Source organism: Caretta caretta, chromosome 3, assembly GCF_965140235.1.
Source record: "Caretta caretta isolate rCarCar2 chromosome 3, rCarCar1.hap1, whole genome shotgun sequence".
In the NCBI taxonomy this organism is placed as follows: domain Eukaryota; kingdom Metazoa; phylum Chordata; order Testudines; family Cheloniidae; genus Caretta; species Caretta caretta.
In genome coordinates, this window is record NC_134208.1 from 146926959 (window position 1) to 146942377 (window position 15419).

Consider the following 15419-nt stretch of genomic DNA (forward strand, 5'->3'; position numbering starts at 1 on the left):
GTCATTTAAAAACGTTAGTTTGAAAATATTTTCCCAAGTATATTAAAGAGCCATGATGGTGACGACAAGCCCAATTTTGGTCCCCACTCTTAACTAAAGCCTTACCTGTGTTGCAAAGTTTGAAGCCAAATTATATCCACACTTCTCCAGTGTTTGGGAGTGTCTGAATCCAGGGCATTATGTCATCCCATTATAGAGATAAAGTCCAGCGACAAAGATTGGATCTGGATCCAATTTCCAAAGTTCACAGGTTTTCTGATCTAGGGTTTTGGTTCTATCCATTGCAGTAAACCTATGGCTGCATTACATGCATGTGAATCAAGCCCCCTACTCACTGGGTTTGGGGTTTTATTATTTCTTTTCTGGAAGCAGCAAACAGACAAGTACTGAAATCCTTTTTGGATGTTCTTTTTAAAACTACTCATAACTCAAGCAGTTTGGTCTAACAGATGCATAGGTGTTTTGCATATTAGTTTTAACCAGAACAGATAATTACTCTAACTTTCCTATGTTTGAGCTGTAAATTACAGGTCAAATTTAGAAACCCTAGAAACTGCGTGACAGTCTCTGCAGATATTATTTGCATACTATATGGTTAATTATATATAACTCAAGTCATTATGCAAATCAGACACCTACATCCCATTAGAGAGCAGAGGACTGTATAAATCACAGGAAAAAAAAAAAAACCTCATAGCATGTTGAAGGGTTCATGTTTAGCTATTCCACCTGGAAGCAGGCAGGGCACACCTTGACTGTTTTGTAGAAGCAATGCACACATTGCTCTATCCAAGGACAAGGGCTAGATATGAACCATGAAAACTTGATTGTTGGGACAGTAACTGCGGGAGGCTTTCTTAGCCTGGGCTCAAGGCCTGAGAACCAGGATTGTAGTAGCTAAAAGATGCAACTAAGTATATTAATCAACGTCATACATTCTTTTGTGTATCTTTTTGCTGTAGCAGTGTGTAATGCTTAGGGGGGAGAAATATAATAAAAGGAGAAGGTGGAAGGCGGGGGGCAGAACGCCCATCTCAGCTGACCAGCCTGCTTTCTTGCATAAAGCTGTGTTCTGTCTCATCATTGAACTGCCACAACTGGCGCCCAAACGTGGGGCCCTCAGCACTCACCTCGCCCGGCAAGGGTTTCAGACGCGTCACTCATCCGCTTCGTGGATCCCGGTGAGTATTTTTCATTGTGGTAAGTATGGGAAGCTCCCTCTCTGCTTTGCAAGTGCAACACCGCAATGAGCTGCAGTATTTGCTGCGTAAGGCTCAGCATGACTGCCCGGCTCGAGCACTTACTCTCCTGCTACAGGAGGTGCGTGCCCAGTGCCCGTGGTATCCTGAAGCCGGAAGCCTTAAGCTGGCGGACTGGGAGCGATTGGGCCAGATATTGCACGAAGAGCCTCGGGCGCCCGTGCAGGCTTTACATGCCTGGCACCTCTGTCGCGACGCAATACTGCGTGTCACCTCGGATAGGCCCTCTTTCACGAGGCTGGTGCTCTCGCCACGCCCGTCGGCTCCTGTAGCCATCCCCGTTGCAGCTATCCCCCCTTCTACTGACACAACCCAGCGTGTCGCTTCGGAAAGACCCTCTCCCGTACCCACAGCCCCCCCCCTCCCTGCCTTGCCCCCGGTGTCTTCATTACCACCGCCTCCCTTGCCTTCCCCACCGGAGCCAGTGCGTGATCACCCTCCCTCCGTGGGGCCCCATGCTCCGGGGCCCCCCGGAGGGTCATCTGCATCTGCTCAGAAGCTTTCGCTGGTGCAACAAATGGTTCACGCGGCGAAAGCTCGATCAGATCTTACAGCTGAGGAGCTGGCTGATCTGCTCTCAGTTTGCCCGGTGACCTGGCAGAATGATGACCAGGGCAACCCCGTGGGCACCTGGACCACTTTGTCATACTCGGTGGTTAGAGAGGTGAGGAAAGCAATTCGTGAGTTTGGCCTGACTAGCACTTTTGTGCGTGGTCTTGTTGAAGGGATAGGTACAGGGTACTCCCTAGTCCCTGAGGATTGGAAAACGCTGCTGCGCATGATGTTATCACCTAGTCAGTATGTTATTTGGCTTAGTGAGTTTCGGCAGATGGCAGAACGCCAAGCTCAGATACACGCGGGGGCTATCATTTATGATCAATTGGTAGGGGAGGGCCAGTTTGCTACTATTCAAATGCAGTCTCAACTCCCTCAGGCCATTTTCCCCATTATTTCCACCTGTGCCCAGCATGCTTTCAAGAAGATCCCGGATTCAGGCAAGCCTACCAAAAGCTTTGTCAGTATCCGTCAGGGTGCCTCAGAGTCCTTTTTGGATTTTACTAACAGATTGCATGAGGCTATCCTCCGGCAGGTGGATAACACTGAGGCAGCTCACGAGCTCCTGTTAAAATTGGCAGTTGAAAATGCAAACGAGGATTGCCGCCGTGCTCTCCAGGCAGCACAAGCCTCTGGTATTTTAGAGCTCTCAGACATGCTGCGGGCGTGCCAGAACATTGGCACACATGCCCACAAGGCTGGAGTTCTGGCTGCCGCCCTCAGAAAAACTGGGAAGGAGGGGAAGCGTTGTTACCGCTGTGGTAAGGAGGGTCATTTTCAGCGGGAGTGCCGCTCATCTAAGGCACCAGCCTGACCCTCAAAGAAGTGCCCCAAGTGTGGGAAAGGTTATCACTGGGCTAATCAGTGTCGTAGCGGGTCGGGAAACCGCGCGACGGGTCCCCCCCGAACCCAGGGCCAAACGGGGGTGTTTCCCACTCAGACAACCGCTCCTCTGCCTTAAAATCCATAGACTCTATGAGGGCGGCGACTGCTGGAAGTGCAGGGCTTGATTTGATCATGCAGGAGGACACTGACTTTCGGCTGCCAGGGGAGGTCTGTGCCATACCTACACAGGTGACGGGACCTCTCCCTGCCGGCTTTGTAGGTCTTGTTCTCCCTCGCTCACATGCTGGAAAACAGGGTTTTTTTGTCATTCCAGGGGTCATTGATGCTGATTACACTGGCATTGTTAAGGTTCAGGTGTGGACTCATCTTCCACAGTCGCTCCCGCGTGGACGGTCAATTGCACAATTGATTTTAGTCCCCTATCAGGTGCCAGCTGCCGAGGATCGAACTCGGGGCGGAGGCGGCTTTGGATCGACGTTGTCTCACTCGCCGTCTCACAGCGCATCTTCTCCACTTGTTGCTCTGACAATGTCAGTCCGCCCCTCGAAACCTCAGTTAACACTTCTCTTAAATAATGTTCCCTTTACAGAGCTGGTGGACACTGGAGCTGACGTTACGGTGATTCGTGATCTGGAGTGGCCGGTTAGTTGGCCTACGGTTCCTTCTAAAGAATTGTGGGGGATCGGGGGTAGTAAACCCGGGCGCCAAAGCTTGTCTTGGGTCACGGTCTCTAAACCGGGAGGCCGTACCCTTGCTACTATCCGCCCTTTTGTGCTCCCTGTCCACCTTAATATTTGGGGCCGTGACTTACTTACAAAGTTGGACACCACCCTCGATATTAACATCTGATGGCCCAAAACCCTCCCTCACCCACCGTGCCCTCCGCATTACCCTTGGTGTGGCAATCCTTAGAGCCCGTATGGATTGACCAGTGGCCCCTCCCTCTAGAAAAGCTAAAAGCACTTCAGTTGCTTGTGCAGCAGCATTTGCAAGCACAGCGACTGGAGAGCTCCACTAGTCCCTGGAACACCCCGGTGTTCGTTATTAAGAAAAAATCGGGTGCTTGGCGGCTGTTACATGACTTAAGGGAAATAAATAAACGCATCCAACCTATGGGCCCCTTGCAATTTGGCTTGCCAAATCCAAATTTAATTCCTCAAACCGATCAACTTTGTGTGTTAGATTTAAAAGATTGTTTTTTTACCATCCCCCTTTGCTCTCAAGATCGTGAAAAATTTGCATTTACGGTGCCACAATATAATAATCAGCAACCCTCTCAAAGATATCAGTGGAAGGTCTTGCCCCAGGGAATGCAAAATAGTCCAACCTTGTGTCAGCTTTTTGTGGATCGGGCCCTTGCCCCTTTTCGTGCCCGGTACCCTTCGCTAAAGGTCTACCATTACATGGATGACATTTTGCTAAGTGGTCCCCGGGTCACGGCACAACAGCTTGAATCTTTATCTCAGATTCTCGGCCAAAATGGCCTGTTAGTGGCACCAGAAAAAATCCAACGCTCTTATCCCTACCACTACCTCGGATATAAGGTTTTACAAACCTATGCTGCTCCGGTTCGTCCGGAATTAATTCTACCTCAACCCCTAACCCTTGTTAAATTGCAACAGATCTTGGGTCATTTAAATTGGATTCGGCCCTACTTTTGTCTCCCCACTTCCATGCTGCAACCGTTGTTTGAGCTCCTCCGTGGAGCCCGGGCACCGGGTGCAGTTATTGCCATCACTGAAAAACATACTGCCTGCATTCGACAAATCAATGCAGCATTGAGTCAGCAGTTTGTGGACAGACTCCCAGAGGTCCGTCCCTTACGATTGGTTCTTCTTGCCACCCCTCATACGCCAACTGCGGCTCTGTTTGTACCTCGTACAGACACAGCCGTCTCTATTATAGAATGGCTATACCTTTCATCCACCCCTCCTCGAAATATTTATCCGTATTTAGATGCCCTATCTGATCTTGTTCGTAAAGCCCGCCACCGTGCAGTGCAACTCACTGGCACTGATTTAGTTGCTATTGTGCTCCCCTTGTCCCGTACTGAATTTGACTCTTTGTGCCACACCTCCTTGGCCTGGCAGGTTGCTCTTTGTGATTATGTGGGAGAGATTTCTTACAATCCTCCAAAAGATCCTCGGTTGGTCATTACCCAAAAGGTACCCCTAGTTGTTCATCGTCTTAGCCGCTCTCAACCCATTGTTTCCGCTGTCACTCTTTTTACTGATGGCTCTCCCCACTGAGGTGTAGTCACTTATCAGTTGGGTGACCCCCCTCGTTGGCATTCTCGTTTTACCCTGCCTCAGCGTTCTGCACAGCGTTCAGAATTGGCTGCTGTTATTTTGGCCTTTCAACTTTTTGCTGATTGTCCCTTTAATTTAATTGTGGATACCCATTATGTTTATCAGGTACTTGATCATTTACCCCTTGCCCTCATTACCCCTCAGGTGGATGCAGACCTCCTTCGCCTGTTTTTGTCTTTGCAGCATCTTCTTGCCACTCGTCATTTCCCTTACTTTGTTGCTCATATTCGCAGTCATACCCCTCTACCTGGGCCACTCACTGAGGGCAATGCACGCGCCGATCGCGCGTTGCGTGGTCAGGTAAATTCCCTTTTTTCTGACCCCATTGAAAGCCATGCCTTTTTTCATCAGTCTGCCTTTGTTTTGGCCCGGCAGTTTCACATTCCTGCTGATCATGCACGTTCCATTGTTCGTTCCTGCCCCCACTGTGCTGCTGCTGCTCCTACCTTTTCTTATGCCGTTAACCCCCGAGGTACCGCAGCAAATCAGCTGTGGCAAATGGATGTTACTCATGTGCCACAATTCCGCCCCTATTCGTTTTTACATGTTTCCGTTGATACTTATTCGGGCTTCCTTTGGGCAACCCCACAACGTGGGGAAGCCACTAACAAAGTTATTCACCATTTGCTGGCCTGCTTTTCTGTTATGGGTCGCCCCTGCCAAATTAAAACAGATAATGCCCCAGCCTACTGCTCTGCAGCCCTCTCCACCTTTTGTGCCCGCTGGGACGTCCGTCTTAAACACGGCATCCCTTATAATTCTACGGGCCAAGCCATTGTTGAACGTGCCAATCGCACACTCAAAACCTTGCTGGACAAACAATTAAAACAAGGGGAGCTGCGTCTCCGAACCTTAGGAGATATTCAACAACAAATGCATATCCTCTTGTTTTCTTTAAATAATTTAACATTGAATGCAGATCACCAGACCCCTGCGGATCGGCATTTTCACAAATCTGAGGTACTGGAAAGACCGCGTGTCTTTTATCGTCAGCTGCCCGATCCACAGTGGCTGGGCCCAGTACCTCTAATCACTTGGGGTCAGGGATATGCTGCTGTGTCTCTCCCTGCAGGACCGTTGTGGGTTCCAGCTCGGTGTGTGCGACCGGCACTTAAACAACATGGCATGGCACCAGGGACTGTCGAATCCCATACCAGAGTTTCAGCTGACCTTGGAGGAGACCGCGTTGCCCCCCGAGTCGACAACGACGGGACGGAAACGGAGGAGGCGTAGTGTCCCAAACCGGCCCGTGACATGGGGAGCAGTAAAAGCATTGGTCGCCGCGGCCCAACGAAGGCTGGCAGCAGATCAACAGCCAGAGACTCCTGAGACTTTGTTTGTGGCGATTCTTGCCCAAATCACTGCTAATTCTGTGATGATTGTGTGCCTTTTGTGCCTGCTATTTCCTGTAGGGGTTGGCTCGGACGCGCTTCCCCCGCTACGAGCCCGAATGACATATAACATATGGGAAAGATTGGCTTCAATAGCAAATGTTACCCACTTTTGTCTATCTAATTCTGTAGCAGCCAGAGATTTGTTAGGCACATGCCTTATTCCAGTATGTCATCACCCTGAGGAGATGGAGAATAAGACACTGTTTTCTGCTTATGCGAATCTTTCCTCCCAGTATTCTAGCATGGCTAATTGGGGCCCAGCCAACTATACTCTGCCTCGCACGGCTATATCCCTCCACACACCGTACCCGGCCGGGGCTCATAATGTTACTTGTGCGCGTATAGTTAACTGCACTAGTACAAAGGTGCCCTTGGGCTGTCGAAAAATTTCTCAACCCCTTTTAAATTGTTCCCATGCTGTTAATGTTTCATATAATTATGGCCATATCATCCTACCATCAGGATGGTTTTTTACTTGTGGCTCTCGCACCTTTAATTATATTCCTGCAAATTTAAGTGATGGCACCCTTTGCTGTCTTAGTAGAATGACCCTTATATTGCCTTTTGCTGGACAAAATCGTAGTAAAAGAAGTGTACCCCTTTTAGATGATTGTATTGCAGATGTTGAGCTCTTTAGTTGTGCTGAGTATACTGCTTTAGCGGCCTCTATTGTTGGGGTCCCCGCGCTTGCCACATATTCAGCCAGAACTTTAAATAACCTGGCATGCTTTGCAGCAAAGGCAATTAATACAACATCCCAGGCTATTGCCTTACTTAACACAGAACAACACGAATTAAGAGATGCAATTTTGGATAACAGAGCAGCCATTGATTTTCTGCTCCTAAAACACCATCTAGGCTGCTCCACATTTCAGCACATGTGTTGCTTTAATTTAACTGATAATAGTCGCTCCATAGAAACTAGACTGGCTGAATTGGCCAATCTTACAACACACATACGCCAAGATCTGGGGTTTGAGGGCTTTTGGAATTGGCTTACAGGTTGGCTGCCCTCTCTAGAATGGCTGCGACAGCTTTTTGGTTATTTTGTGTTTGTAATTATTGGGCTTATTTTTTGCTGCTGCTGTGTACAATGTATTCCTTCCTTGTTAAGATTTTGTGAAATTTTGCCCTGGAAAGCTCCCCAAGTTATGTCCTTGTCTGTCTGGGAGTTAAATAGCATGACAAAACAAATTGACGGCTACAATGAGATGGCCAATTATCATTAAATAAAAAACGGGGGGATGAAGGGTTCATGTTTAGCTATTCCACCTGGAAGCAGGCAGGGCACACCTTGACTGTTTTGTAGAAGCAATGCACACATTGCTCTATCCAAGGACAAGGGCTAGATATGAACCATGAAAACTTGATTGTTGGGACAGTAACTGCGGGAGGCTTTCTTAGCCTGGGCTCAAGGCCTGAGAACCAGGATTGTAGTAGCTAAAAGATGCAACTAAGTATATTAATCAACGTCATACATTCTTTTGTGTATCTTTTTGCTGTAGCAGTGTGTAATGCTTAGGGGGGAGAAATATAATAAAAGGAGAAGGTGGAAGGCGGGGGGCAGAACGCCCATCTCAGCTGACCAGCCTGCTTTCTTGCATAAAGCTGTGTTCGGTCTCATCATTGAACTGCCACAGCATGTTACCAGGCAAGGTAACTTAAGTGGACCCTGAGATCCTGGTGGAAGCAAGCACCACAGGGATGCTCACGTCACATGCAGAAAATTATTCCATCCAGGCCCCTCAGATCTGAGTCCAAGCCTGCCAAACCCTCTGGATACAAGCCCAGGTGGCTAGCCCACTGCTGCCACCCATGGAAACATTAGCACTGCTTTTGTTAGCGCGCTAGCTTGAGCGGAGCTAGTTCAAGTCTATCTACCCGTGCTGGGAATCGTACCTCCCAGTTGCAGTGCAGACCTACCTTCAGAGACTGTTGTCTCCAAAAGGATACAATTAGGCCACTGTGTTTTACATTTAATAGTTTTGCCTCGTTGTTTAAACAGGATAAGCAGATTTTATTTTTGCCAAATGTTTTACACAGGATAAATCACTTGAAACCGTCGGCAGTTATGATGAAAATTAATTTCTGCATGATGACACCTGTCAGCACTTTTCCACTGAATCAAAAACCAGATTGTAAAGATAGTTACAGTTGAATAGGTTAGGTTCTTGTTTACAAAGCAAAGAGCAACAGCACTTTCTTAAAAACTTTAAATAGTTTGATCTATGGTTAAGGTTAGGGGGATGTGAAGCCGTCTAAAGACAATCAATATCAGACTAATCTCTGAGATGCCTCAGTAGAGTCTGTCTGGTGCTCACCTAGGTGACATAGCATGAAGTTCTATAAGATAACCAAGTGTTGACCTTGTCCTCTAGCTTGTATGGAAATGTCACAGAGGTGGCCCTCTAGGATTGATCATTTGGTTTGCTCCACCCTCCTTCTGTGCCAATCCAAAGGTCACAGGGGCCACAAAAAGGTCAGACCTTGCCTAGCAAAGAACCCTCCTATCTCTAATTTATTATTATTTTTTATATCTGTAGACTTGCTCAAGGGTACTGCCCTAGTGAACATGCTCCAAATCCTGGCACCTCAGAGGCCACAGAACGTTCAGGTCTGCTCCCCTTAACCTTTGGATATACAGCCTGAATATACACTCCCTAGGTAGACTAGCATTCCAGGAGAGAAACAAGTACACAATCACCCAGAAGGTGAGTGAAGAACACCCAAAACCTGAACAGACAGTTGTGAGAGAGCAAGAATCCTGCAAGCTGATAATGTTGAGAGGAGCATAGTGGCAGGTGAATAATTTCCCCTTCTCTAAAGATATAATTAGGCTTGGAAGGAATAGATTTTTTAATCAGTAAATGTCAATTTCACTGTACACAGACAAACCAACAAAAATATTTCCATTGACAATAATCAAAATTTACAGATTGGCAAAGTCAGAAAAATGCTGCTTGAGAACTTAGAGTTCCATTTAACGCTATTTACTTTGTATATCCAGAAAGGTAATTTTGACAATTTGTGTTTGAACACTTATAAAACTTTAACTTATTGAAGCTCAGCATCTACTGTTATTAAATAATTATTTTCTGACCTCTCCGATTGTCTCACCTCCCCACTGTGAAAATTTAAGTCAATAAAAATAGAAAAATGCGTAAAGATAAATATTGGCATTATCTGTCAACATTATCTGTCAAAACTATTTTAAAAAAAATCAAACTGTGCCAAATTTAGACACAATCCACACAAGATTCTCACTCTTGGAGAGTAAGTGGCTTGAGGGATGTCCCACGAGTGAATGTATCAAAAACTACATAGAAACACAAATGGGTTCCAGATACACCACGTGTAAGCATACAACTCTTTGCCAAATACATACCAGAATCAAACTTGTCCAACATGTAAAATAGGACACTACGAACACATAATACCTTCAGGAGGACAGAGAGGTTGGATTCTTTGGCTTGGGTATATAGAGAAAGATCTGAGAGATCTGACTGGACAACACTGAGGAAGTGAAACCCAAAGTGCTGTCCTGTCAGGTTCCCAACACAGACAGTCAGGACCACGGGTCAGAGCAGGGGCAAACTGGAGGTGGGGAGTAGCAGAGGAGTGTATAGTCAGGTTCCAGCCCAGGGTCAATACCAAGGGTCTGAGTCAGAAGGCAAAGTCCAAATCTAGCCAAGGCCAAAGCCAGGAGTTGAGCAAAGAACAGTCATGACAGCTACAGGGAATCCATGCTGTTGCCTGGACAGATTTCTGCATGCCCCTTAGGTTTATATAGGGTGGGGAGCCAATCAGGAGCCATGGGCCTGCTGTCTGTCAGACCCCTTGAGACTTCCATAGCAGGTCATGAGCTGTGGAGTGCAAGCTGGTTACAGCTCCTGCTGCTGGGTGGCAGCATGGAGATGCCAGCTGCCTGGCTGCTTTGTATGCCTGGGTTCTAGACCCATGGGGCCTTATATGTCCATGTAGGTGCAACATGTATCACAGCTAAGAGCTATCTTGTGGCAAAGGAAAATGAAGGTCTTCCCTTGCTCTCACCAATCTCTCATGACAAGGAGTCCCACAGGCTAATTGTGCATGGTGTAAAAAGTATCTCCTTCAACCAGTTTTCAATTCTCTGCTTTTCATTGTTACGGATTGTCCCCTTGCTCTTGTGTTATGAGAAAGGTAAATAGGAGCAACAAATCTACTTTTTCTGTGCCTTTTATTATGTTTTCTCCATTTAACATGTCCTTTCTTGCTCATGTCCTGCCTAAACAAAACAATCCCAATCTTTTCAATCTCTCTTCATCTGGAAAATCTCCCGTGCCTCTAATAATTTTCGTTGATGGTCTTTCAACCCCTCCTTTATTTCTGCTATACACTTTTGAGATCAGTTAACCAAAACTGACTGCCATTGCTGAAACAGCAGCTTCTGAACTACTAACACACTAATGATGGGATTATATTTGAAAATGCAACATAGGAAGGTCTGGAAATCTTTTCATTTGGATATTTTATACCAAAAAGAGAAGAAGAAAAAAAAAGAGTCATACTTGATCATAATTTCATGAATAATTCATAATTTCTTAGGTGAGTTCATGAACTGTAAATGCTACTAAATATCACACGGGAGACTCTTTCCTTGCCAGCTGCATCCTTTGCCTCTTTTCTCTAACTCCCATAATGTTTGTAGTAGTGTAGTGTATTTAGACAATTATCTGTTTTGGAGCCAGATACTCAGCTGATGTAAAGCAGCATAGTATCAGAAAAGTCATTGGAGCTACAATGATTTACACTGATGATGAGGCCAAGGGAGGCAGAGCCTTCCCAAAAGTGAGGGGAACCAGGGATCCCCACCTCCTGAGACCCAGCCCCCACTCTGCCCCTTCCCCCAAGGCCTCACCTCCACACCCCAAAACCCCTCCTCCTCTTCCCCAAGGCCATGCCCCATGTCTTCCCCAGAGGCCCCACCCTAGCCAAGCCAGAAGCTATAGTGGGGGAAGCCCAGGCCCCCGCCGGGGACAGAAGCAGCCACCTGCCCACTCCTCGAGCCCCCCTGCCCAGGGCTGGTGGAGGGACCCAGGCTACCCGTGTGGCTCTTACACCGACCCAGCTCTGGCCGGGGCCTTGGAGCCACAACCTAGCCATGGTAAGAGCAGAGCGGGCAGCTGTGGAGAGCTGGCGCGGACCCACCCCTCCATCTGCCCTAGGCAGGGAGCCCGGGGGGCAGGGACATGGGCGGGAAGAGGAGAGGAAGGGGGCAGGGTCCACCATGGCAAAAAGTAGAAGGGCCATAAACTCTGACCCCCCCAGCCCGATTCCAGGGCCACTGGATGAGGCCCAAAATACCCAGAGTGGGGCAACCCACAGAAGTCTCAAAGCTGTTTACCGAGATAAATTTGTTGTAAACTGATAAAGGCCACAGATCTGTTTGCATTATCTTTTTGCTATTTGCTAAATGTGCATTACAACATGAGATACACACACACACAGACATATATAAAATCTGACAAGTCATTTCTAAATGTTTATGGACAGAGAAAAGATGGTTGAAGAAAAGAAAATTTCCCTACCTTATATTGTAAAAACAAATTGTGACAGAGGGCATGTGGCCTATCAATAATTTATATTTTGCAGCAAGGGAAAACAGCTTACAGCCAGGCCACCTCTGGAATCAGCTAAGATAGAAACAGGATACATCCAGCATTAAGGTGCGAGCTAACTCATCTAGATAAGAATAATGGACATGTAACACCTTGACTGGTAAGGAGTGTCTAGGGAGTTGGAGATCAAAATGGCCTGCACAATGCTAGACTTGGAAAGAGGGAACTGAAGGAACCGCCCAGAGGTTATGGGGGCAATAATCCTTGTATGGGGGACAAACACTATGGCATTTACTCCAGATGGTATTCCTGATCAAACACTCCTTTGTGAAAATGTTGATGTAGCTTCACCCTGACATGGTTATTATGAACTCTAACAGGGACTTGGAAAACAGGTCAAGTGAGGGATAGGGTGATCTCTGGACAAAGCACGCAGAGGCTGTCTGATACGACCAGGGAATGGGCAGACAGGGGATGATTTCTTGAAATGTAAGATTTTCTTTGCTTTTATCTGTAACTGAGCTAAGGGGAGCCTACTTCATTGGGCTTTGCAAACTGTCCAGATGAGGTATGTCAGACAAACAGTTTCTTGTGTTTTTACTACCATTCTCCCTCTACTGTTAATAAACCTTGCTTTTCAGAAGACTGATGTATTGGATAATTTCATGCAGAATTCCAGGAAAGAGATGAGAATCAGAAAAAGATACTGAAGGGTAAGCAGTTTCTGCATGCCAGTACCCCACTCATGGTCTTGGTCACACACGGCATGGACAGAGGTGTCCTTTCCCATTACAGGTTTCAGAGTAGCAGTCGTGTTAGCCTGTATTCGCAAAAAGAAAAGGAGTACTTGTGGCACCTTAGAGACTAACAAATTTATTTGAGCATAAGCTTTTGTGAGCTACAGCTCACTTCATCGGATGCATTCAGTGGAAAATACAGTGGGGAGATTTATATACACAGAGAATATGAAACAATGGGTGTTATCATACACACTGTAAGGAGAGTGATCACTTAAGATGAGCTAATACCAGCAGGAGAGCGGGGGGAAAGAAAACACAAGAACAAATCCGCACAGACACACCTCTGGAACCCTGACCTGGGGTATTCTAACCTGGAAATCCTGGGTGCCCCATCATCTCAGGCATTGCCACCCTGACAGCAGGATTGTCTGGCTATGTAGACTCACTCCTCAGGCCCTATGCTACCAGCACTCCCAGATATCTTCGAGACACCACTGACTTCCTGAGGAAACTACAATCCATCGGTGATCTTCCTGAAAACACCATCCTGGCCACTATGGATGTAGAAGCCCTCTACATCAACATTCCACACAAAGATGGACTACAAGCTGTCAGGAACAGTATCCCCGATAATGTCACGGCAAACCTGGTGGCTGAACTTTGTGACTTTGTCCTCACCCATAACTATTTCACATTTGGGGACAATGTATACCTTCAAATCAGCAGCACTGTTATGGGTACCTGCATGGCCCCACAGTATGCCAACATTTTTATGGCTGACTTAGAACAACGCTTCCTCTGCTCTCGTCTCCTAATGCCCCTACTCTACTTGCGCTACATTGATGACATCTTCATCATCTGGACCCATGGAAAAGAAGCCCTTGAGGAATTCCACCATGATTTCAACAATCTCCATCCCACCATCAACCTCAGCCTGGACCAGTCCACACAAGAGATCCATTTCCTGGACACTATGGTGCTAATAAGCAATGGTCACATAAACACCACCCTTTACCGGAAACATACTGACCGCTATTCCTACCTACATGTCTCCAGCTTTCACCCAGATCACACCACACGATCCATTGTCTACAGCCACGCTCTATGATACAACTGCATTTGCTCCAACCCCTCAGACAGAGGCAAACACCTACAAGATCTCTATCAAGCATTCTTACAACTACAATACCCACCTGCTGAAGAAACAGATTGACAGAGCCAGAAGAGCACCCAGAAGTCACCTACTACAGGACAGGCCCAACAAAGAAAATAACAGAACGCCACAAGCCATCACCTTCAGCCCCCAACTAAAACCTCTCTATGCATCATCAAGGATCTACAACCTATCCTGAAGGAAGACCCATCACTCTCACAAATCTTGGGAGACAGGCCAGTCCTTGCTTACAGACAGCCCCCCAGCCTGAAGCAAATACTCCCCAGCAACCACATACCACACAACGGAACCACTAACCTAGGAACCTATCCTTGCAACAAAGCCCGTTGCCAACTGTGTCCACATATCTATTCAGGGACACCATCATAGGGTCTAATCACATCAGCCACACTATCAGAGGCTCATTCACCTGCACATCTACCAATGTGATATATGCCATCATGTGCCAGCAATGCCCCTCTGCCATGTACATTGGCCAAACTGGACAGTCTCTACGTAAAAGAATAAATGGACACAAATCAGACGTCAAGAATTATAACATTCATAAACCAGTCGGAGAACACTTCAATCTCTCTGGTCACTCGATTACAGACCCAAAAGTCGCAATATTACAACAAAAAGACTTCAAAAACAGACTCCAATGACTCACCTTGATGCTCTGGTAGTGCTGGGGAAAGACAGATTGGAAATCAATGTTCCCCCAAGACAATAGATTGGAAGTGGAAGGAATAAACGGGAGCTGGGAGTTTTTAGGAAGTTTTGTGCCTTAGGGAGAACTGCATGGTGTGAACAGGGACAGAGGGCTGGCAGGCCTATGTTTTCTCCCCTACCTTGCCCTGCTAATTCTGATGGTTGGGGGTGGGGGTGGCAACTCCAACTTCATATTTATTTTACCAACTTCTTACATTAAAACTATTACAAGAAGATTTTAAGCCGTCTGCCAGGGCTTAGTGTTTCAATGATCGTTTAATTTGGTTGCTTTTAAGAGTATGTTCCACAGGCAGCAAGCTGTTTAGTGTAGCAGCCTGAGGCAGCATTTGAAAATCATTTACTTTTTACACCTCTCTGTTCTCTGCTGTGGAAGGCACTGAGTAAATCTGTATAGCAGACGCTTTCCTGGGTGACTCCACATCTGTGCTGTCAATCAATATTAAACATAGAAGTTGGTCCAATAAAAGGTATTACCTCACCACCACCCTTATCTCTCTCAATCAGTCTTAAAGGCAGTTACTACCTCAGACATCAGGGGATGAAACATGAGTAATTTATTTAGTCACCTTAAGACGCTTCTAAGACCAAAACTGCCTTTCTTTTGTGTGTGCGTGTGGGTTGGAAACTTTACTCCTAATTTTAAAATGTTGCTGTTGGCAAGGGGTGAGAGCACCAATCATTATCTTTCAAGCAGTTTTGTTTAGTCATTGCTGGGCTCAGACGTTACAGTTTCAAATCTCTGTGGAAATGCAGGGATCTATTGAGTGGAGAGGTGGCTATAGCATGACAATGAGCTGAAGAAAAGACATTGTTTGTTTTGTGCTCTAGATGAGG

At 46.7% G+C, this 15419-nt stretch overlaps 1 protein-coding gene across 3 annotated transcripts; it reads left to right on the plus strand.

Moving 5' to 3' along the window:
• Positions 1-562: 562 nt before the first annotated feature.
• On the plus strand, positions 563-7970 carry LOC125633812 (uncharacterized). 3 transcript variants are annotated; one of them, XM_048843620.2, is made up of 2 exons: positions 563-1181; positions 6042-7970. In XM_048843620.2, exons 1-2 carry the CDS (start codon positions 972-974, stop codon positions 7590-7592), a joined length of 1761 nt encoding a protein of 586 aa, XP_048699577.1. In that variant the 5' UTR covers positions 563-971; the 3' UTR covers positions 7593-7970. The 3 variants fall into 3 exon arrangements, with proteins under 3 accessions (XP_048699577.1, XP_048699578.1, XP_074983099.1); XM_048843621.2 differs by lacking the exon at positions 563-1181 and adding an exon at positions 1665-1923; XM_075126998.1 differs by lacking the exon at positions 563-1181 and adding an exon at positions 2147-3302.
• The last annotated feature ends 7449 nt before the right edge of the window (positions 7971-15419 follow it).

What these genes read in the sequence shown, in the direction of transcription:
- LOC125633812 (XM_075126998.1), top strand. Translation starts at nt 2,790, where the DNA reads ATGAGGGCGGCGACTGCTGGAAGTGCAGGGCTTGATTTGATCATGCAG. An exon ending in TTCGTGATCTGGAGTGGCCG is followed by an intron (nt 3,303 to 6,041) that starts GTTAGTTGGCCT and finishes CTCTCCCTGCAG; the next exon opens with GACCGTTGTGGGTTCCAGCT.